Source organism: Gorilla gorilla, chromosome 4 (assembly GCF_029281585.2).
Source record: "Gorilla gorilla gorilla isolate KB3781 chromosome 4, NHGRI_mGorGor1-v2.1_pri, whole genome shotgun sequence".
In the NCBI taxonomy this organism is placed as follows: Eukaryota; Metazoa; Chordata; class Mammalia; order Primates; family Hominidae; genus Gorilla; species Gorilla gorilla.
The window spans coordinates 116,690,459-116,714,960 of record NC_073228.2 but is presented as its reverse complement, the minus strand read 5'-3'; the positions used below and the strand labels follow the sequence as shown (position 1 = coordinate 116,714,960).

General features: G+C 40.7%; 1 protein-coding gene across 3 annotated transcripts in view; it reads right to left on the bottom strand.

Moving 5' to 3' along the window:
* SRP19 (signal recognition particle 19) overlaps positions 1-12,485 on the bottom strand; it is a 34,443-nt gene extending 21,958 nt beyond the window's left edge. The window contains exons 1-5 of one of the 3 annotated variants that reach the window (XM_004042353.5): positions 12,263-12,485; positions 11,097-11,172; positions 9,151-9,222; positions 8,947-9,058; positions 5,772-6,279 (exon numbers count right to left, since the gene is read on the bottom strand). In XM_004042353.5, coding sequence (XP_004042401.1) covers positions 6,146-6,279; positions 8,947-9,058; positions 9,151-9,222; positions 11,097-11,172; positions 12,263-12,303 — 435 coding nt within the window. In that variant the 5' untranslated portion in view covers positions 12,304-12,485 and the 3' untranslated portion in view covers positions 5,772-6,145. Of the gene's footprint in view, positions 1-5,771; positions 6,312-8,946; positions 9,059-9,150; positions 9,223-11,096; positions 11,173-12,262 lie in introns of those variants that run through there. The other 2 variants (XM_004042354.4, XM_055387566.2) reach the window with 2 other exon arrangements.
* Positions 12,486-24,502: the final 12,017 nt, after the last annotated feature.

The following is a 24,502-nucleotide window of genomic DNA, read 5'->3' as shown; positions in this document are numbered from 1 at the left end:
ATGACAAGAGCTTAAAGAAGTTAAAAAGAAGGCCGGGCGCAGTGGCTCATGCCTGTAATCCCAGCACTTTGGGAGGCCCAGGCAGGTGGATCACCTGAGGTGAGGAGTTTGAGACCTGCCTGACCAACATGGAGAAACCCCATCTCTACTAAAAATACAAAAATTAGCCAGGCTTGATGCCGCATGCCTGTAATCCCAGCTACTCGGGAGGCTGAGGCAGGAGAATCGCTTGAACCCAGGAGGCAGAGGTTGCGGTGAGCCGAGATTGGGCCACTGCACTCCAGTCTGGGTGACGGTGTGAAACACCATCTAAAAAAAAAAAAAAAAAGAATAGGAAAGGTTGGAAAATAAAGCTGAGCAAATCTAAATAAAGACAAAAAAGAAAAAAAAAAAAAATAAGAAAGAAAACCTGAGGATCAGACCAGCAGGTCTAATAGTCAAATAAAAGAGTACCAAGAAAGGTCAGAAAGAGGAGAAAAATTATCAGTGAAATTTTCAAAAAACTTTCCCAGAGCTGAAAACACAAATTCCCAGACTGAAAACCCACTTAGCTGCCCAGCACGATGGGCAAAAAAAAAAAAAAAAAAAAAAAAAAAAAGACCCACACAAAGCACACAACTGTGATATTTCAGAATACTGGAACCAGGATCATGATAATAAACTAGAATGGCTACAACTTCCCTTCAGCTACAAGAGGTCAGAAGACCAAAAAGCAATTCCCTTGAATTCCTTAAATAAAATGACTTCCAAAGGTAATTCTATATCCAGCCAAACAATGTAAGGGTAGAATGATGAAATTTTCAAATATGCAAGGTCTAAGAACATTTACCTCTCTTGCACTTTTCTCGGGAAGATCCTGAGAACAAGATATACGAAACAAAGCAGTAACGTAAAAAAGAGGAATACACGGGATACACAACAGAGGATCCCCATAACAGCAAAGCAGTCGCTTGAGTCACTCCAGACAATGGTGAGAACCCAGAGTGAAGTTGTGCACTAGGTCTAAAGGGTAAGAGATCAGAGCCAGGCAAAGGACTACAGAAAAGATTTTAAAATGATGAGGCCAGGCACAATGGCTCACACCTAATCCCAGCACTTTGGGAGGCCAAGGTGTGCAGATCACTTGAGGCCAGGAGTTTGAGACCAGCCTGGCCAACACAGCAAAACCCCATCTCTACTAAAAATACAAAAATTAGCTAGGCATGGTAACACATGGCTGTAATCCCAGCTACTGGGGAGGCTGAGGCAGAAGAATCCCTTGAACCCGGGAGGCAGAGGTTGCAGTGGGCTGAGATTGTGCCACTGCACTCCAGCCTGGGCAACAAGAATAAGACTCTGTCTCAAAAAAAAAAAAAAAAAAAAAAAAAAAAAGAATCATTTGGGGATCTCATTAAACACATCTGAATTCTGGGCTGGGGCCAGAGATACTGCATTTTTCACAATCTTTCACCAGAGGCCAGTGCTGCTGGTCCTTCAACCATACTTTTAGTAGCAAATGTACTACACGGCTGAGCTGTGAACAGAATGTATAATGTAAATTCTGAATAGTGGTTAAATTATGAAATATATTGGTAGGCTAGGAAGATAGGAAATATGCAAGCATATGGTAGAGAAGAAAAACTAAATCCTCTTCTTCTACAAATGGAAGTTAATGCCTAAAACAGAAACACACTATTAAAACTAGCTGGCTTTTAAAATTATATATAATTCTGATAACAGATTCCTTAAGAAGTGAGTAGAGGATGTGAACACAGTTCATAAATACGAAAAGCACTTCAACATCTACATAAATACTCAACTGTCTCATTAAGATTCCCTTTTTCAGTTAGGTGTGGTGCCATGTACCTCTAGTCCCAACCACTTGAGAGAATTGCTTGAGCCCAGGAGTATAAGAACAGCCTGAGTGAGATCTCATCTCTTAAAAAAAATTTTTTTTGAGACGGAGTTTCACTCTGTCACCCAGGCTGAAGAGCAGTGGCACAATTTTGGCTCACTGCAACCTCCATTTCCCAGGGTTCAAGTGATTCTCCTGCCTCAGCCTCCCGAGTAGCTGGGATTACAGGCACCCACCACCACGCCTGGCTAGTTTTTGTATTTTTAGTAGAGACAGGGTTTCACCATGTTGGCCAGGCTGGTCTCAAACTCCTGACTGCAAGTGATCTGCCCGCCTCAGCCTCCCAAAGTGCTGAGATTACAGGCATGAGCCACACCACACCTGGCCTCTAAAAAAAATTTTTTTTAATTACAAACTTTTATACTCAGGAGGCTGAGGTGGGAGGATCACTTGAGGCTGGGAGGTTGAGGCTGCACTGAGCCATGATTGTGCCACTGCACTTTAGCCTGGGTGAAGAAGAGAGACCTGTCTCAAAAAAACATTTTTTTGGCTGTTTTAAAAAGATTACAGTTTTCACTTAACAACTGGCAAAAAAAAAAAAAAAAAATTCACTGATTGCACCAATTGCAATAATGTGAAGAAACAGCAATATATTGTTACAGCAATAGTTCTGAAATCTTAGTGTTTTATGTTGTTGCAACAGAACACCACAGACTGGGTAACTTAAAAAATGAATAGAAATTGGCTGGGCGTGGTGTATCATGAGGTCAGGAGTTCAAGACCAGCCTGGCCAACATGGTGAAACCCCATCTTTACTAAAAACTACATAAATTAGCCGGGTGCAGTGGCAGGCACTTGTAATCCCAGCTACTCGGGAGGCTGAGGCAGGAGAATCACTTGAAACCGGGCGGCAGATATTGCAGTGAGCTGAGATCGCACCACTGCACACCAGCCTGGGCAATGTGTATTTGGCTCATGATTAGGAGCTGGGAAATCCAAAAGCATGGCACCAGTATATGGCAAGGGTCTTTGATGCTATGTGATCCCATGGTGGAAGGTGAGAGGACAAAGAGGGTGTGCTGAGGAGAGCAAAAGAAAAATTTGGCTGAACTGCATTTTATAACAAACCCACTCCTGAGATAGTAACATTAATCCATTCCTGAGGGCACAGCCCCCATGGCCCAATCACCTCCCAAAGGTTCCACCTCTCAATAACATCACAATGGCAATTAAATTTCAACATGCATTTTGGAGGGGACATCCAAAATATAGCACTGACAATCCTTATTGCCCCAAAAGTAAACCATTTCCAGATTTCAACCATCTTTCTGTGACAAATCTTTTCAGTTGGCTACCACAGTACGCTTTTTTTTTTTGAGACAGGGTCCAGCTCTGCTGAGGTGAGTGGAACAGCATGATCACGGCTCACTGCAGCCTCACCTCCAGGGCTCAAGCAATCCTCCCACCTCAGCCTCCCAAGTAGGTAAGACTATAGGCATGTGCCACCATGCCCAGCTAATTCTTTTTTTTGTAGAGACAGTCTCACTATGTTGCCCAGGTTGGTCCCGACTTCCTGGACTTCAGTGATCCTCCTGCCTCAGTCTCCCAATGTGCCGGGATTATAGGTGTGAGCCACTGTACCTGACCCAGTATGCATTCTCAACTACTTTCTTCCTTAGCTGCCTTGGCTGTCAGGACTGAAAAAGCTATGCAGTCATCCCTCATCTGTGGTTTCACTTCTGTGGTTTCAGTTACCTTGGTCCCAAAACAGGTGAGTATAGCACAATATTTTGAGAGAGACTGACAATTTCCACATACATTTTATTATAGTATATTATTATAATTGTTCTATTTTATTGTTAATCTGTTACTGTGTCCAATTTATAAACTTTATCATAGGTATGTATTAATCCATTCTCACACTGCTATGAAGAAATATCCAAAACTGAGCAATTATAAAGGAAACAGGTTTAACTGACTCACAGTTCCGCATTGCTGGGAAGGCCTCAGGAAACTTACAATCATGGCAGAAGGCAAAGGAGAAGCAGGCACCTTCACAGGGCAGCAAGATGGAGTGACTGCAAGCAGGGGAAACGCCAGGCACTTATAAAACCAACAGATCTCGTGAGAGTCACTCATTATCTCAAGAACAGCACAGGGGAAATTGCCCCCATGATCCAATTATCTCCACCTGGTCCCACCCTTAACACATAGGGATTTGGGGATTATAATTCAAGATGAGATTTTGGGTGGGGTAGCAGCCAAACCGTATCAAGTATATATAAATAAGCAAAAACATAGTATATATAGGGTTCAGTACTATCTGCTGTTTCAGGGATCCACTCTGGGAATGTATTCCCCAAGGATAAGGAGGACTGCTGTGTTCACTTTCTCAGCCTCCTTTGCAGCTAGAGATGGACCTGTCACAGTTCTCAACAATGAAACTAAGTGAAAGCCTGCTGGGAGGAATTTTGAGAAATCTCATGCCTATGGTCTCAGCTACTTGGGAGGCTAAGGTGGGAGAACTGCTTGCCAGAAGTGGCTGGCACAGCTACCTTTTCTTCCTGCCTTGCACTCATGTAAATATCAGCCCTTTTACAAGCAGGACCAATAATCATAAAGGTGTTAGAAATATGTCATGGACAGCAGAGCGGAAAAATACAAAAAAGGCATCACTGAGAGCTAAACCAACCACCACAGCAACCTCACTTGGATTTAACATATGAGGCAAAAATATCCTGCTTAAATCCTTCATTGTTTTGTTACACAGCAAACACATCCCCTTATTGTTTTGTTACACAGCCAAACACACCCACTTTCTCAAAGAAGGCTGCTCTGAATTATGTTTTACACATACTCCCCTCTCCCCAGGATTTATCTGTAAGTCAAATATATAAACTAAGTCTTATACTATTATGTTCACTATAAAACAGAAATTGTTAGAGTTAAAAAAAAAAAGTCAACAGGCCAGCTAGCTCATGCCTGTAATCCCAGCACTTTGGGAGGTTGAGGCAGGAGGATCACTTGAGCCTGGGAGTTTAAGACCCTGTCTCAATTCAAATAAATAAATACATATAAATCTCCACAACTCTAGGTTTGCTTATTTTACAATCAATAGGAATGTTTGACTGTGAGCAATAAAAACATAAAGAAGGCCAGGCACGGTGGCTCATGCCAGCACTTTGGGAGGCTGAGATGGGCAGATCACCTGAGGTCGGGAGTTTGAGACCAGCCTGACCAACATGGAAAAACCCTGTCTCTACTAAAAATACAAAATTAGCCGGGTGTGGTGGCACATGCCTGTAATCCCAGCTACTAGGGAGGCTGAGGCAGAAGAATCTCTTGAACCTGGGATGCAGAGGTTGTGGTACGCCGATATCGTGCCATTGCACTCCAGCCTAGGCAAGAAGAGTGAAACTCCATCTCAAAAACAAACAAACAAACAAACTTAAAAAAATGGAATTTACTGAAAATATGAGGTAGCTTGCACAATTCAAAGAAGAGCTAAACCAGGCCTCAGGAAGAACAGGAATTGGGATAGCTCAAAATCACTACTTTCAGAAACCGCTCTGAAATAAATTCTGGAGCACCAATCCAATTTCATTTGTTGAAGGAAAGTGTACCTCAAGGTGCTAAAGCACAGTTAATTTTACAACTCCCATGAAAATCATGTTCTTAAACCTACAAAATAAGCAAATTTAAAGCTTAAAATCCAGGACTTTCCATGTCAAAAAACAACTGAACGATTCGATTACAGTAATATATTAAAATATGATCTACAGACTGGCTTTTTAGACTCCCCTGTCCCCCACCCACAAAAGGACCTATCACAGTTTCTTCTAGTTTTAGGCTCACACTATGGAAACTTTCACTACATATTTTATTCTTAATTATCCCTCCTCTCCTAGCATTAGTATATAAGCAAAAGCTGCAAAAGTCAGTTTCAAATTTTATTTCATTAACTTAAAAGGTGGACAAAATGTTTATTTTAAATCTAACTGAAATTTATCTGAAACAAGTAACTTATTTCAAGTAACTTATTATACAGTCCATTGTCCATTTAAAAATATTTTCTTCCAAAAAACTGCATTGAAAGACAAAAAAATTCTTTTATATGGCATATAAGCAAGATGCAAACTTCTGATGTAAATTTGTTTCACTGTCAACTCCGATGATAAAGATGAGAGGCACAAGGGTTCACAGTTCAGTTAAATGATGCAAACAAAAAGCTTCTGTTTCCCTCCGATACAAATTAGAAGTCTCCATTCATGTCTCTTACAGTAGTACCACATACTTGATGCTGATACTAGGTTACTTCTTTTTCTTTCCTTTCCCTTTTTTACTTCCCTCTCCTTGTTGAAGACTTTGGTCAGCACCTCCTGTTTTTTGTGTCCTTGTTTTTAGTTTAGGTATCATTTCTGCTGCATACAACATTACTGACTTACCTAGGAACCAGAAGTTAGGCTTAGTGTATAATCTGAGAAATAAGACATAAAAAGTCATCAAATTGAATATCACAAAGTGTAAGAAACTATCACATCAAGAAAATGGAAAATAATTTTTTTTAAAAATCAAAAATCAAATGACTGAAGACACTGACTAGCTCAAGTCGGGGGAAATGTACTGAGAGTGAGAATAATGCTGAAAATATTTAAATGAATAAAATCAAAAGGCAAAACACTAAGTATGAAACAAAAATTTTGGTCTTGGTCCTAGTACTCAGCTTCAAGATCTAAGGAGTATGTATCCAAATATACCTCAGGTAGAAACAGAGTCAGAATATCACGTATCTTAAGACACTGAAATACAGGGTTTTCTCAGTCTTACAACAAAAAAACAGTATCATCAAGTTACAAGCGATCCGATGGGTAAGATCAGATAATCTACACTTACATGCATTCCTGCTCTGCACACCTACAACCAGCTACCTTCACCCCCAACAGACCAAGTTCCTCAGCTCTGCTTTCTTTTTACTAACTTACTTGGGTCTTACTGGAAATAGGAAGTGACATGTTCTCACCACAACTTCTACCCCTATTTTATCTACTAGTTAATTGCAAGTTTTTGTTTGTTTTTGGTCTTTTGAGATATAATATAGGAAAATGTTAAGGAGAAAAAACATATCAGAATATAATGTCACTCCTTAGTCACAACCTGAAGCATCTAGCAATACCTACCAATCCTGATGGGTTTTAGTATATAAAAAACAATCTATTTTAGGCTGAGCCCAGTGGGTCATGTCTGTAATCTCAGCTCTTTGAGAGGCTGAGGCAGGAGGATCACTTGTGTCCACGAGTTTGAGACTGGCTTAGGAAACATAGCAAAACCCCATCTCTAGAAAAAATAAAAAACCATGTGCCGATATTCCCAGCTACTTGGGAGGCTGAGGCAGGAGGGTTGCTTGAGCCCAAGAGGTCAAGACTGCAGTGTGTTGGCCAGGCGCAGTGGCTCACGCCTATAATCCCAACACTCTGGGAGGCCAAGGTGGGCGGATCACCTGAGGTCGGGAGTTCGAGACCAGCCTGACTAAGATGGAGAAACTCCATCTCTACTAAAAATACAAAATTAGCCGGGTCTGGTGGCTCATGCCTGAAATCCCAGCTACTCAGGAGGCTGAGGCAGGAGAATCACTTGAACCCGGGAGGCGGAGGTTGCGGTGAGCCAAGATCACGCCATTGCACTGCAGCCTGGGCAACAAGAGCAAAACTCTGTCTCAGAAAAAAAAAAAGAAAAAGACTGCAGTGTGCCATAATCGTGCCACTGCACTCAACCTGGATGACAGAGTGAGACCTTGTCTTTAAAAATAAAAGTTCAAACATGCAGGCTGGGCATGGTGGCGAACGCCTGTAATCTCAGCATTTTGGGATCTCCCCAAGATGAGAAGATTGCTTGAGTCTGAGATTAGCCTGGGCAACACAGTGAGACCCTTGTCTCTCTATTTTAAAAAAATCAGGCCGGGGGCAGTGGCTTATGCCTGTAATCCCAGCACTTTGGGAGGCCGAGGTGGGTGGATCACGAGGTCAAGAGATCGAGACCATCCTGGACAACATGGTGAAACCCCGTCTCTATCAAAAATACAAAAGTTAGCTGGGTGTGATGGCACATTCCTGTAGTCCCAGCTACTTGGGAGGCTGAGACAGGAGAATCCCTTGAACCAGGGAGTCGGAGGTTGTAGTGAGCTGAGATCGCGCCACTGTACTCCAGCCAGAGCGAGACTGCATCTCAAAAAAAAAAAAAAAATCAAACAAGCTGTCAGTTTGTCTGACGATTTCATTATTTTTAAGTAAATGACAGAGTTTAATTAAACTCAGGGGGTTATTAAACTGAAAGAAAAAATTAATAGCTCTGTTTTAAAAAATTAAAATTTTCAGAGATGAAAATTCAGAAAAATAAACAACATGTAAACAAAAACTTATCTTCCTAATATTCAGAACTAACATTCTGTTATATTGATGTCGTTTTGCTATTGTTTTTCATAAAATAAAACACTAGAGATGATGCAACAGTCTTCTATGACCATCAACCCGTCTCTACTCTCTACCCCGCTCACCATTAGGTGACTACTGTCTTAAGAATGAGTGTTTCCTTACAGAGCATTTCAAAAAAATGCCAATAAGCAACATTACATATGCATCTATCAATAAATAGTAATATTTTGTATTTAAATTTACCTAAGTGGTACCACACTATGTATATCTCTTGCTTTTTTCAGTCAATATTGCTTTTCAGATTTATTAATGATAGAATCATTAGATATTATAGATATTAACAGACCTCAAGGACCTCTAGGATCTGAAATGGCAATTAACATCCAACGATTTAATAATTTTATATTCTTAACCTGGGAGCAATGACAGACTTCCAGAGGTTTATAAAATGTTCACACAACAATTTTTTTGAAAAATGTTTAGTGGGTCTCATTACATTTTCAAAGAGGTCATTCACCTCAAAGAAATTAGAACTACTGCTTCTCTCCATAAGCAGTAGTCCTGTCTTTAAATTAATCTTCAGAATGCAAATTCTGACTTTTATCTTTCAGTTTTAGAACCTTTTTTGTGTTGTGTAGGAGAAACCTATCCCTGAGCCCCACTGATTCATTTAAACAAGCTTACGTGATGGGAACTGTACAAGGCAGAGGCTGCCATCTTCCTGTTTGAGCTGGACCCGGACTCTGCCTCTGTATTGGACATCACGATTCCATTCTCTAGAGTACATTTTATTTTTCTAACATAAATGAAACAAAAGAAAAACAGGACTTAAGAAAGTTATTACATCAATGAGATGAGTATGGAAAATAGTGAAGAACCACGTCATACCTCAAGAAATACGTTAAGTCCAACTGCTGAACATACATCTTGAATCTCTGTAGCTGTAGGATTTTCAACAGCCTGAACAGTTAAAAACATAAACACTAAATATATGTGCTTTAAGTGGACACTGCCATAGTGTTGGGTAAATAATTTCAAATACTATAATCAAACAAGTACCAAAACCTTAGGTTTCCTTTTTCATTAAGTACAGATGTTTCTATTGTAATTTTAAAAAGTCCTAGGAATAACACTAATGCATAACTGTGTGCCCATCTCCCCTCCAACAGAACATAAACTTCTGAGGGCAGGGGCTTTGTTTTGTTAACGAGTGTATTCCCCAGCACCTAGCATGGTACTCTCAACATAGTAGGTGCTCAATGATTATTGACTGCTTAAACAATTGCACATACAAACACTTTAGAAAACTGCTAGTATCTACTAAAGCTGAATATATGCATTCTCTATGGCCCTGCAATTCCATTCCCAGATGCGTTCTACAAAAAAGCAAAAATATGTTCACTAAAAAACATCTATTTATAATAGCCTCAAACTATTAATAGAAATAATCCAATTTTCCATCCAGAGTAGAAAGGGCCAGGTGTGGTGGCTCACACCTGTAATCCCAGCAGATCACTTCAGCTCAGGAGTTTGAGACAAGCCTGGACAACATGGAGAAATCTCATTGCTACAAAAAAATACCAAAGTAGCCGGACATGGTGGCATGTGCCTGTAGTCCCAGCTACTCAGAAGGCTGAGGTTGGAGGATGGCTTGAGTCCAGGAGGTGGAGCCTGCAGTGCGCTGAGACTACACTGCCACAATCCAGCCTGGGTGACAGAGCCAGACCCTGTCTCTTAAAAAACAAACAAAAAAGAAGGTAGAAAAGACTTTGGCATACTCACACAATGCAGTACTATAGAGGAGACAGGGCAGTAGTTTTGAGCAGGGAAATTCTGTCCTCAGCCTCCCTACCCCTACCCACACACAAAAGACATCTAGCAATGCTTGGAGACATTTTTGATCGTCACAACTAGGGGATGTGGGGGTGGAGGGGGCTGACCTGTCATCTAGTGGGTAGAGGCCAGGGATACTGCTGAACATCTTAAAACGCACAGAACAACCCCCAACAACAATTATCTAGCTCAAATTGGCAACGGTGCTGCTATTGACAAACCCTGTTATAGATCAATGAAAATTCAACTACATTCAAATATGTAGGTAAATCTCAAAAGCTTAAAGTTCAGTGAAAAAAAGATACAAAATTACATAGTGTGTAATTCCATTTACAGAAAACTGAAAAAGAAGCAAAAGTAATCTATGGTGTTGAAGTCATGACGGTGGTCATCCTGGTATTTTTGAGCATATGCGGAGGCGACAGTGACTGAGAGGGAACATAAAGCAGTCTTCCTGGATGCTTGTAGTGTTTTCTTTTTTGAGTGCTTGTTACCACCCAGATGTACTCATCATGTGAGAATTCACTGCATCAAACCTAGGTGTCTTAAATCTGTCATATTACAAAATACAAATGACACTTTAATAAAACTCAACAGGGCTGAACTTTCTGCAAGTCTTCTTCACACACTTAAAAAAATCTCAACTACATTCTGAACATTATTAATGTATCGCACAATGTCATAATTTTGATTTCCTGTATTAAGGGAAACACCGTCATAACCTTTGTTTTAAAAACATGTAAACTCTACAGACTCTGCCCCCACTTCTTTACAAACACAGGCTCATTAAGAGACGTTAAAAAAAAATCCCTTCAGCTATGAATTAATGCCTTTCTGGTTTCACCAACACTGAGGAACGCACCCCAATTCTTGGCTGTGTTCTCAAGCCCTAAATAAATACAGTGAAGAGAACCCCCTGCGGCTCTAACAAGATTACGTGGCCCGACCAGGATGACACCCCCCATTCCCTCGACGATCAAGGTGCCAGCCATCTTGCTTACCTTACTTATGGGGATTCGCCTTCCCTCTGCGATGGTCTTCTTATTATTTAAATAAGCAGGATAGATACAAATAAACCTGTCATAGACAATAGCATAAGTGGTATCACTAGAGCAGTAAGAGGCAGGAGAAAAGGGTCGGGTGGCAGGGAACCGAAGGCCAATTCATGCTGCCTAGATATCAGATGGGTACTCCCTTTTCAACCCCTCCTTTTTCTGCGTGGCAGTTGAAAAATCAAAGTACCTCGGAGTGGTCCCCTCGAACAACCAATCAGACTGGCCGCGGGCCTACTCCTTATTCTGATTGATCCCCCTCCCTCAACCAATCAGACTGGCACTGGTCAATGGGAAACGTCTAGAGGGTATTTAAACCCTAGAAAATTCTGTAACCAACAGCTCTTGGGTAGCTTGCTGGAGCCGGCTCCCACCCTGTGGAGTGTACTTTTGTTTAAAATAAATCTGCTTTCGCTGCCTTGCTTTGTGTGTTTTGTTCAATTCCTTATTCAAAACGCCAAGAACCTGGACAACTATACTCAACAGATAACAAGTATTTTCAAAAATACATTGTTTCGGTCCGTGGTAGTCGTCATCATTGCTGGTACACCTATGCTATTATTTGCTTAATGTTATTTCTTTAAATTACCTCCCTTTAACTTATTTAAAAATAAACTTTATCCACTACCTTGGATGGAAAAAAACCACACGAATAGAAACAAAACGACTTGGGTAACTGTTACATTAGACACAGCAGCCTGTCAAAAGTTCCTGAGAATGGGCCCGCCCTCTTATATAAAGTGTCCGAGGTATTAAAAACCTTAAAATTTCACAAATGAGCCTTTCTGAAAGCAACAATACTTAAAAAGAACACATTTCTCACACTGTGATTATGTTACTTGATATCATGTCCACGTAGCACCCAAAATCCTTGTCTCGCGTACAGATAAACACTAGGCTACCTACGGTCGCAATTTCAGGAGCCCTGAGAAGAGCCTGGTGGCTGCTGCAGGATTCAGAAAAACGAGCTGCCAGGGAGAGGCGCGGGGCCCGTACAGGGCGAGTTGGATCAGCTAGGCCATTCTGGAGGCCGCGGAGCGGAGAAGGGCGGTGTAGCACCTGCGGCACCACAGCAAGCCCCTTCCTTTCTGAGGACCCACCTCCTCAGAACCCACCTGTCCTGGTCGGCCGGGGACCGCGCGGTAGCGCAAGCCATCTTCACAAGAGTCTCAAAAGCCGCAGGGAGAAACCCGGGAGAAACCGGGGAGGAACCCGGCTCTGAGTGTCCGAGACAGCCCGCTTTTCCGCCGGAAGTCCTGCCCAAGAAATGGTTCCGCGTCCGCGATTTCTCACCGCCTGTTTGTTCCGGCACCTGTCGCTCGGCGCCAGGATCTCTAGTCTCTGACGTGGCATGAAGACTTCCCTTCTCGCGAGAGAATCATGAAAGCTTCTCATTCCTTTCCCAAACCGGGAAGACCATGTGGGGCGCATGCCCCGCCACTAAAAAGGGTTTAACTTCGATCCTCCCTCGTTTCCAGTTTCTCAGCGAGTATGGGTGGTACTAGCTACTCTCTGTTAAGGGGCGAAGACTGTGCAACGAGGGGAATCTGTGTGGTTCAGCATGCAAATATATGTTAGAGCAGGGAAGGAAATACTCCTTACGTTTAATTTTTCTCCGTTCCTGGGCCCTAGAGCTTGCTTTCAGTTTGGCAAAATGGATTTTTATAGTGGTAGAACTAGCAAAGTTATAGACGTTGTGTTTCAGTGTGCTCTGTGTTAGAAACTTAGCTATTCACCTTTTAGGCCGGGTGCGGTGGCTCACGCCTGTATCCCAGCACTTTGGGAGACTGAGGCAGGCGGATCATGAGGTCAGGAGTTGGAGAACAGCCTGGCCAACATGCTGAAACCCCGTTTGTACTAAAAATACAAAAATTAGCCGAGTGTGGTGGCGCACGCCTGTAATCCCAGCTACTCGGAGGCTGAGACAGGAGAATCACTTGAACCCAGGAGGTGGAGGTTGCAGTGAGCTGAGATCACACCACTGCACTCCAGCCTGGGTAACAGAGCAAGACTCCGTCTAGGAAAAACGAAACAAAACTATTCACCTTTTAAAACTTCTGAAGGATACCATGTGCCATCACTACAGGCATACTTCATTATTGCACTTCACTTGCTGCTGCGAGTAGATACTGCCTTTTTACAAATGGAAGGTTTTTGGCAAATCCGCCTGAAAGAAGTTGCTTGGTGCCATTTTTCCAGCAGCATATACTTTGTGTCACATTTGGTAATTCTTGCAATATTTCAAACCTTTTCATTATTTCTGTTATGGTGATCGGTGATCAGTGATGTTTGCTGTTACTACTGTAATAGTTTTAAGGCCGGGTGTGGTGGCTCACGTCTGTAATCCCAGCACTTTGGGAGGCCGAGGCAGGTGGATCACGAGGTCAGGAGATAGACACCATCTTGGCCAACATGGTGAAACCCCATCTCTACTAAAATATAAAAAATAAGCCGGGCATGGTGGCACAGGCCTTTAGTCCCAGCTACTCGGGAGGCAGGGGAATCTCTTGAACCCAGGAGGTGGAGGTTGCAGTGAACCAAGATCACACCACTGCACTCCAGCCTGGCGACAGTGCAAGACTCCGTCTCAAATAATAATAATGTTTTGGGGCACCATGAACCATGCCCAGAGAAGATGGGGAACTTAATGGATAAATGTTGTGTATGTTTTAACTGTTCGACCAACTGGCCATTTCCCATCTCTCTCCCTCTTCTGGAGTCCCTATTCCCTGAAACACAACAATGTTGAAATTAGGCCAGTTAGTATCCCTACAATGGCCTCTAAGTATTCAAGTGAAAGGAAGAGTCACACGTCTCACATGTCAAAAGATGGAAATGATTAAGCTTAGTGAGGAAGGCATGTGTAAGCCAAGATAGGCTGAAAGCTAGGCCTCTTGGCACTTAACAGCCAAGTTGTAAATACAAAGACAAAATTCTTGAAGGAATTAAAAGGAAATTACTTCAATAAACACACAAATGATCAGAAAGCAAAACAACCTTATTGCTGGTATGGAGAAAGTTTTAGGGGTTTGGATAGAAGATCAAACCAGTCACAACATTCCTTTAACCCAAAGCCTAATCCGAGCAAGGCCCTAACTCCCTTCAATTCTGTGAAGGCTGAGAAAGGTGAGGAAGCTTCAGAAATGGGAAGCTAGTAGAGGGTGGTTCAGGAGGTTTAAGAAAGAATCCATCTCCATAACATATAACATAAAAGTGCAAGGTGAAGCAGCAAGTGCTGATAGAGAAGCTGCAGCAAGTTATCCAGAAAATGTAGCTAATATCATTGATGATGATCAATGATTAGCTAATATCATTTAGTGGCTACACTAAACAACAGATTTTTCAATGTAGACAAAACAGTCTTCTATTGGAAAAAGATACCATCTAGGATGTAGCACCCAAAATCCTTGTCCCTTTGAGAGAAGTCAATGTCTGGCTTCAGAGTTGCCCCATTTAGTGGCTACACTAAACAACAGGTTTTTCAATGTAGACAAAACAGCCTTCTATTGGAAAAAGATGCCATCTAGGACGTAGCACCCAAAATCCTTGTCTCTTTGAGAGAAGAAGTCAATGCCTGGCTTCAAAGCTGCCAAGGACAGGCTGATTATCTTGTTAGGGAACAATGCAGTTGGTGATTTTAAGTTAAAGCCAATGGACATTTACCATGCAGAAAATCCTAGAGACCCTAGAATGATGCTAAATCAACTCTGCCTGTGTTCTCTAAATGGAACAACAAAGCCTGGATGACAGTACATCTGTTTACAGCATGCTTTACTGAACTATTTTTTTGAGACAGTCTCGCTCTGTCACCCAGGCTGGCAAGCAGTGGCCCTATCATATCTCACTGCAGCCTTGACCTCCCACACTCAAGCAATCCTCCTACACAAGCCTCCTGAGTAGCTGGGACTATGGGCTCATGCCGCCATGCCTGGCCGATTTTTATTTTTATTTTTAGTGGAGACAAGGTCTTGCTATGTTGCCTGGGCTGGTCTTGAACTCATGGGGTCAAGCAATCCTCTTGCCTCAGCCTCCCAAAGTACTGGGATTACAGGCGTGAGCCACCGCACCCAGCCTTTACTGAATATTTTTAAGCCCACTGTTGAAAACAATTACTCAGAAAAAAAAAAAAAGAGATTCCTTTCAAAATATTACTGCTCATTGACAATGCACCTAGACCTCTAGACATCTAAGGTTCTGATGGAGATCTAGAAGGAGATTAATGTTTTCATGCCTGATAACACATCATCCATTCTGCAGTTTATAGATCAAATAGTAATTTTTATTTTCATCTCTTATTAAGAAATACATTTTGTAAAACTATAGCTGCCAAATAGTGATTCCTCTGACGGATCTGGGCAAGACAAATTGAAAACCTTCTAAAAAAGATTCACTATTCTAGATGGCATTAAGAGCATTTGTGATTCATTGGAGGTTAAAATATCAGCATGAACAGGAATTTGGAAGAAGTTGATTTCAACACTCTGGGATCATTTTGAGGACTTTAAGACATTAGTGGAGGCAATAACTGCAGATGTGGTGGAAATAGCAAGAAAACTAGAATTAGAAGTAGAAACTGAAGATGGGATTGAATTGTTACAATTATGATAAAACTTGAAGGATGAGGAGTTGCTTCTTATGAAAGGGCAAAGAAAGTGGTTTCTTAAGATGAAAACAACTGGTGAATATGCTGTGATCATTGTTGAAATGACATCAAAGGGTTTAGAATAGCATAAACTTAGTTGATACAGCAGTGGCAGGGTATGAGAGGACTGACTCCAGTTTTTAGAGAAGTTCTACTATAGGTAAAATACTACCAAACAGCATTACACGCTACAGAGAAATCTATCGTGAAAGGAATAGTCAGTCGATGTGGGAAAATTCGCTGTTGTCTCATTTTAAGAAATTACCACAACCACTCCAACCTTCAGCAACCATCATCCTGATCAGTCAGCAGACATCAACACTGAGGCAAGACCTTCCACCAGCAAAAAGATTATGATTTTCTGAAGGCCCAGATGGTTGTTAGCATTTTTAGCAATAAAGTATTTTAAATAAGGTATGTACATTTTTTTCTGGATATAATGCTATTTCACACTTAACACTACAGTATAATGTAAACATAACTTTTATATGCACTGAGAAATCAAAAAAATTGTATGACTTGCGTTATTATGATATTTGCTTTATTGTGGTGGTCTGGAACCAAACCTGCAACATCTCTGAGGTATGCCTATATATTTTTTGCATAACTTAGATTGATTGCAAAGTAGTATTTCAGCATCTCCATTCAACTAAACCTACCTTCGTTCCTGTTTTAATAATGGATGTTTATTCCACACCTACAAAGACATGCTTCAAAAAGCCAGGCAAAGTGAGATAGGTTTTCTCTTTTACAGATAAAAAAGCAGACAGACTGAAAAACCAAACTCAACCCACAAAAATCTTCATGAAAGTTTGAGTCTCAGTGAGGTTAAATAATTAGCCCATTCATGCTAATAATGGCTGAGCATAGATGCTCCAGTCAGCTAGTCTGACTGGAAGCCCTTGACTTTCCTTCATGTTCTCACTTATGTCTCTCAATCTTCCTTGTAGTTTTTTTAGCACAAAATTAAGTTTGCTCCTGATGTAAATAAATAACGTTTACTTCTTTCTAAAGTGTATATGATTCCTGTTAAAACAGTGTCATGCAATGACCTAAAATTGAGGAGTGCATTTAGAGATGAAATGGATCCAAACTTTAAAATACATAATTTTCTTGCCTTAGGGTACGCATACACATATTAAAAAGTAGAAAATGAATGAGGTAGTCTGAGGCTTAATACATGCAAGTAGCCTACTTACCATGGAATTGTTTTTGTAGAGCCATCTAAGTAATTGGAGACAAAAAGGTCAATATTATAATTGCTAGTAACATGTCCTGGTTCATATATACTAAGAGAATTAAGAGAATTAATGACAGAGCTAATATTTTTTAGTGTCATTCAATGCCAAATCCACACTCCTATTAAACTCCACACCATTGCTGAGATATTGTACAACTACAGAGAGGAGGGGTGAGGAAGAGAGAAAGAATGCAATATTGTTACCACACTGACAATGAAAGTTTCAGCCAAATATGAAGTTTTTAAATGCTTATGCTTGTGGAAAGGCAGACTGAATTAAAGGAGGATGAAAATGGACATGGAAAAATTGTGGAGATGATGAAAGGGCTTTATAGAATTATGGCGCTTGTTTTCAAATCTTATTTTTATCAAACTATCTTCCTTTTCTTCATACAAATGTGCCACTAAATTCAACTTATCAACCTTGATTGAGGCTGCTGGCTGGAGGTAGGGTTCACAAAGGTAGAAAGAGAAGATCAAGGTAAACAAGAGAAATTTTCCTTAGTGGAGTAGAAATTGAGAGAGTATTCTGAGAAGATTGTGGAGTAGAAAGAACCAGGAATCCATCTTCCCACCACAACAATGATTACATTAGCAGAATCTGTGACATGTAACTATTTAGAAACTATGGAGCCTTTTGAAGGCTTGCAACTTCCAGGGGAAGAATTTAAAAGTAAATTGGAGTTATTTTTGGTCAGTGTCAGTTCTTAATACAGTAGCAGTTACCCATGCCCATCCCCAGCCCTGTGATAGTCAGCTGTATACGCATTCCAGGAACAGCCTATGGGACCCAGAGTGGGCAAAAAGCACCCTGTCTTCCAAGTACTGGGCATCTGTACACTGGTCATTGATTGCTGCTTCTGATCATATAAGTGCAGACAAAGGCAGATGGTCATGGATTTTGCACCTCGCCTCATTGGTTCAAACCCCTTCTCTCCAGCTGAAGTGACTTCCAGGGGATTTAAAGGACTGGTGCCCCTCCTCCTTAATTTTTCTCTCTCTTTTTTTTTTCTTTTGGGAGGCAGGCATTAAAGACTAGGACATCCAAAAACAATGGCATATATGAGGAAAATTAGAAAGTAACTATGCATTCCGAGGAAAAGACTAGGATCAGAAAAACCTGAGAAGACCTCGAGTGTACACCTCACGTTGAACCTTGGCACAGAGAGAGCCTATAACAATTAAACAAACAAACAAAAAACCCAGGGAAGGGGAGAATTTGATTTCCAGAGTTACCACATCTCCTGCTTACCTTGATCTTCTCTGTCTTTGTGAACCCCATCTCCAGCCAGCAGCCTCAACCAAGGTTAATATGTTGGATTTAGTGGCACATGTGTTTGAAGAAAAGGAAGATGGTTTTATAAAAAATAAGGTTTGAAAACAAGTGCCATTGGATTCAAATGTCCAGTTTTCAACAAAAAATCACAAGGCATACAAAGAAACAGGAAAATTAGGCTCATTCAAAGAGAAAAAATCTTGGTAAATCTCAGAGTAGGGGTGAAAAGAGAAAAAGTAAATACAAGATATTGACAGAAACTGTTTCTGAAGAAGATCTGATGGTAGATCTACTAGATAGAGACTTTAAAACAACTGTCTTAAGGATGCTCAAAGAACTAAAGGAGGATGTGGAGAAAGTTGAGGAAACCATGTATTTACAAAATGGAAATAACAATAAAGAGACAGAAAATCTAAAAAGAAGACAAAAAAGAAATTCTGAAGGTGAAAAAATACAGTAACTAAAATGAAAAATTCACTAGAGGGAGTCAGAGGCAGTTTTGAACAGACAGAAGAATGAGTAAACTTGAAGATAATGGAAATTACTGAGTCTGAGGAACCAAAAGAAAAAAAAATAAGAAAAGCAAACAAATTCTAAGGGACCTGTTGGAACACCATCAAGTGGACCAATATACACATTGTGGGAGTTTTAGAAGGAGAAGAGAGACAGAAAGGACAGCAAGAATATTTGAAGAAATAATGGCTGAAAAATTCTCAAATTTGTTGAAAGACATTAATATAAACATCCAGGAAGCTCAGTGAACTCCAAATAAGATTAACTAAAAAAAACCCACATTAAGACACATTATAATTAAACTTTCAAAAGCCTAACATGAAGAATCTAGTTCAAGTTGCTCACAGGTCTAAGAGTGAGACTCATATGCATACAGCCATAGCAGGATCACCCCAGCCTGAGCTTGAGTTGAGTCTATTGGGAAATTCATGGCATGCTTGGGCATATTTGGTTAGCTAATGGGGATGGCTGCTTGTCTCACTTGTCTGTTGCTGTGTAACAAAGCACTCTAAAACTTAACTGCTTTAAAACAACAACAATAATTTATTTGCTCATGAAAGTGCAGTTTGGGTAGGGTAGATAAAGAGGACCAGCTTGTCTCTGTTTTATGTGGCATCTGCTGGGGCTAGAAAGTCCACAATGACTTTATGTTTATGTCTGCCTCAGTTGGGATGGCTTGAACAGCTGAAAGCTGGTTGGATATCTCTATCTCCATGTGGTGTGGCATCTCCATATGGTTAGATTGGGCTTTGATAAAGACTCTCTCCTTGACCAAACATTAAACAGTCTCCTCTGAATCCTCTTCTCAACTAGGTCTTGACCTTGGCCCCAGTCTTCTCTTTGACCTGTCTAGCCCAACCTAGTTTTAGCAAGAATCCTGCTAAGTTTAGTGAGAATTTCCCTACCCTTGAAATCTAATCAGATTTCTCATCCCCCACCTATAATGTAAAAGCCTTTGGCCTGCTTACAGCAAGAACCTGTTAAGTCAGGTTAGCAAGGATCACCCTATCCTTGATGTCTTCCCTTAGCAATTTTCCATCCACTTACCCCTTTGGCTATAAATCTCTAGCTGCTAATCCCTTTCCCCTATTGCAATACCCCAATTGCCAAAGTCTTGAGAAAAGTCTTCATTACAGTTTTAACAAGTTTCCTGCAGATGGCAAAGTAGAAGCTGCTAGGCTTTTTTAATGCCTGGTCTTGGAAGTCCCAGAAGATCATTTTCTCCACATCCTATTGGTCAAAACAATCACAGGACCAACTCAGATTCAAAGAAGGGGCAATAGATTTGTACTGTAAAAAAAAAGCACGTGGAATGGGAGATAGTGTGCCATTTTTGGAAATATGTTCTACCATTCTGTCAGAAGTCAATTCCACAGAACACAGAATTTACCCTAGAACAACTAAGAGTTATGAAGACCAGCTTGACCCAATGACAAAACTGTCACCATCTGGGGGAAAACTGTCAGAGCACAACATGGTGTTTGTCACTAAGATTTGTATGTGTTCCATATCCAGACCCTGGAGGATTCATGTCTATATTTTGAGTTAGGAGAATAGGCTATCATTAAAATCTGTTTTAATGAAACTATTTCACTAAAAATACCTTAAGGCATTTGAACACAAACAGTACTGGTTTGGTAATCTTATGGGAAAATGTTAATACCAAAGTGGAGGACAGGTGTTCTTGCCACATCTAGGGGAATGCAGTGCAACTTTTGGACATCAAGAACTCCTGACAGTAGAGTCCCCACTTAGGCACCACCCAGTTTCTGATGACAAGGGCCATTTTGGTGGATACAGTTGATTTGGACCCAGTATCCACTACATTTTTTTTTTTTTTTTTGAGACAGAGTCTCGCTCTGTCATCCAGGCTGCAGGGCAGTGGCGTGATCTCAGCTCACTGCAGCCTGTCTCTCCGGTTTAAGCAATTCTCCTGCCTCAGCCTCCCAAGTAGCTGGGACTACAGGCATATGCCACCACACCCAGCTAATTTTTGTATTTTTAGTAGAGACAGGGTTTCACCATGTTGGCCAGGATGGTCTTGATCTCCTGATCTCGTGTTCCACCTGCCTGGGCCTACTAAAGTGCTGGGATTACAGGCGTGACCCCTCACGCCTGGTCCAAATTCCTTATATTATGGCTTGATTTCTTATGCAGCAAAGTGAGAGAAAAGAAGTGATGGAGGGGAAGTAACAGTAAAAGAAAGAACATGTGAACATTTGCTTGAAGGCTCAAGATTGAAAAGATTCAGGATTAAAAGAGTTATGGGAAAAAAGACAAACAGCTGGACTTAACGCTAGTAAAATTTCTTTATTGAGGGGCTTAAAATAAAACCCTATAAACACTCAAGTAGGAAATAAAAGTTATCTATATTGGAAGAAACCCAGAATGATACTGGAACTTCTTAGCAGTAGTAAATGCTAAAATCTAAAAGTTCTGAGGAAAAAGAATTGTGACCAAAATTGTGACCCAAATTATCCTTGTGTGAGGGCAAAATAAAACAATTTGAAAACAAGTATGGATTTAGAAAGTACCCTAATTTAGCTTTTCTGAAAAGATAATAATCATTTGAGGAAATACTCCAGCTAAGCCAAATTAACATACAGAATTGAAGAAAATCAAAGTCATGTAATATAGAACACTGCTGAATACTGAAATCTAATTTATACTTAGATTTAAATAATTATAGTTACTATGATGGTGAAGCTAAATACAATTGTAAAGAAAAGACCCTGAAAATTAAAAACGAGTGAATACGTTAACACTGGAATAGAGATTTTGCAAAGAACCTAGGGTTCCAACTAAAATAATGTACATCTCTTTCTTGAATCATTTTAGCCACTGCATCATGGACATATTACTTCACCTAGGACCTTGACCTCTCCATATTTTGCTTTCTCCTCTTTCCCTTTGTTCTCTCCCATCTCTCCTCCTCAGCCTCCCATTCCTGGACTACCCCAAGAATTCCAGATTCTCACCTCTCTTAAGCAAACCTATTAAATTTTCTCTAACTCTCCTCCCAACTCACTCCAGGCTTGGCTTTACAGATTTCAAACTCATAAAGGTCCTCAGCTAAAGAAAAGGATCCTCTGAGAAACTTCCTTTCACAGAATCCACCTTTTTAAAAGGAAGTTGTGGTTTTATTATTTTAATTTTATTTTACTTTTTTTGAGACCGAATTTCACTCTTGTTGCCCAGGCTGGAGTGCAATGATGTGATCTCGGCTCACTGCAACCTCCACCTCCTGGGTTCAAGTGATTCTCCTGCCTCAGCCTCCCGAGTAGCTGGGATTACAGGCATAGGCCACCACGCCCAGCTAATTTTGTATTTTTAGGAGAGACGGGGTTTCTCCGTATTGGTCAGGCTGGCCTCGAACTCCCGACCTCAGGTGATCTGTCCCCCTCGGCCTCCCAAAGTGCTGGGATTACAGGTATGAGTCACCGCGCCTGGCTATTATTTTTAAAATAGAGACAGGGGTCTCACTATGTTGCCCAAGCTGGTCTTGAACTCCTCGGCTCAAGCAATCCTCCTGCCTTGGCCTCCCTAAATGCTAGGATTACAGGCATGAGCCACCATGCCCAGCTCAGAAGTTGTAGTTTTAAATAATAACTGCTCCTTGGTAGCAAATGTATGAAACAAAATTACAGGCCGGGCGCAGTGGCTCACGCCTGTAATCCCAGCACTTTGGGAGGCCAAGGTGGGTGGATCACCTAAGGTCAGGAGTTTGAGACCAGCCTGACCAACATGGTAAAACCCTGTCTCTACTAAAAATACAAAAAATTAGCTGGGTGTGTTGGTGGATGCCTGTAATCCCAGCTACTCAGGAGGCTGAGGCAGGAGAATCACTTGAACCTGGGAGACAGAGGTTGCAGTGAGCTGAGATCCCACCACTGCACTCTAGCCTGGGCAACAGAGTGAGACTGTTGTTTGGGCAACAACAACAAATTACAAATGCAAAGAGAAATTAACAAAAACCATGGTAACAGTGAGGCTGCCAGTGTTTTACAGATGAATTAATCTGTACAAAACAAAAGGAAAAGTTATTATTTATAGTACCAAATATTGTCATCATGTTTTATGTTTGATGCCTTTTATCCAGAACTATACTGTCATAAATTTGCCTTTACTGTTTTCTTTGCATTTGCCTGTGCAAGGTGGTTGTACTTTTTATTGTATCCATTCTGAATCATTTAAACTGTTTTGTTAGTGGCATATAGTTGGGAGATTTCATTTTATCCAATCTGATAGTGGTTATTTTATGTGTTTAATACATTTATTACTCTTATTCCGTCATTTTATGCTTCACTGTGGCTAATTTAGCTGTTATCTTTCAGCTAGTGATTTGGTGGGAAAATTTTACTTAAATAAGATTTTCTGTTAGTTTCAAGTTACTTTAGGAACAAAGAGGGGTTAGAAGTTCACAAGTGTTCCCCAAACCGGGAAAAGTAGTATACTTTTTTTAAACATTGACATTACCACTAAACTTAAAAATTGAATTTGTATTTTTTCTAAGTTAAAAATAAAATAGTATCTATTGACACCGCCTACATAAAATTCAAAACAGTGTGTTTTAACCTCTTCCTTTCCTTCTAACCCTTATTTCCCAGTTTGGGTTGAATAATCTTGAATTTAAGATGATTTAAATTACTAAGCATTTCATTGTTTCTCTTTTGAGTTATTTAAACATTCACATTGAGATTCATTATCAGTTTAACAACATTATTTATACATTTATTCAAGTTTAAATATTTCATTGCTTAATCTTAATACCTTTCCATTTATCTTAATTACTGGGGCAGCTGGAATACTGTAGTAGAAATACGTCATGGTTTCTGGCTCCCAAGCACTTTTGCAGTGTCACTCATAGATTTGAGAAATTCATTTTTATGAATCCAGCCTCAATGGAGAAACAAAAAAGTGAAATTTCCCAGGTGCTACAGGCATGTCAACACATCCTCTGCCAATCACGTCCACCCAAGCAAGACTTCAATTCAGAAGCAAGCAGCGTGAAGTGAGTGCCACATGTAATCTTATTTTATGGCGATGGTGTCAGAGGATTCCAGCATTTAGGGGTAGCATCTAAGTCTTTACTGCAGTCTCACAGTATGGTTTGGATATTGTTTCCACTGTGTAGTTTCTAAGGCTGATTTTCTAGTCCTCATACAGATCCTGTGGGCTACCTCATATTCTTTAAATAAACATCTTGCCATTTAGAGGTCTTGTTTTTAACTATAACAAGAATCCCAAAGGTTGATAAATGAAATGTTAGTATGGTTGGTTTCAGAATTCTTAGGTAATATTTCTATTCCCTCCAAATGCCGCATGTATTGTGTTCCATTTTTTTGTGGTGTTTTGTTCTTTGACATTTAGTATTACAGAGATATTCGATACCAACTTTTTTTTTTTTTGAGGCAACCTATTCTTCTCTTCCTACTGATTTTTTTTTTTTTTTTACTTTTTCCCTCGCTCTGTCACCCAGGCTGCAGTGCAGTGGTGAGATCTTGGCTCACTGCAACCTCCACCGCCTCCCGGGTTCAAGTGATTCTCCTGCCTCAGCCTTCTGAGTAGGTGGGACTACAGGCGCGCGCCACCACACCCGACTAATTTTTTTATTTTCAGTAGAGACAGGGTTTCACCATGCTGGCCAGGATGGTCTTGATCTCTTGATCTCCTTATCCACCTGC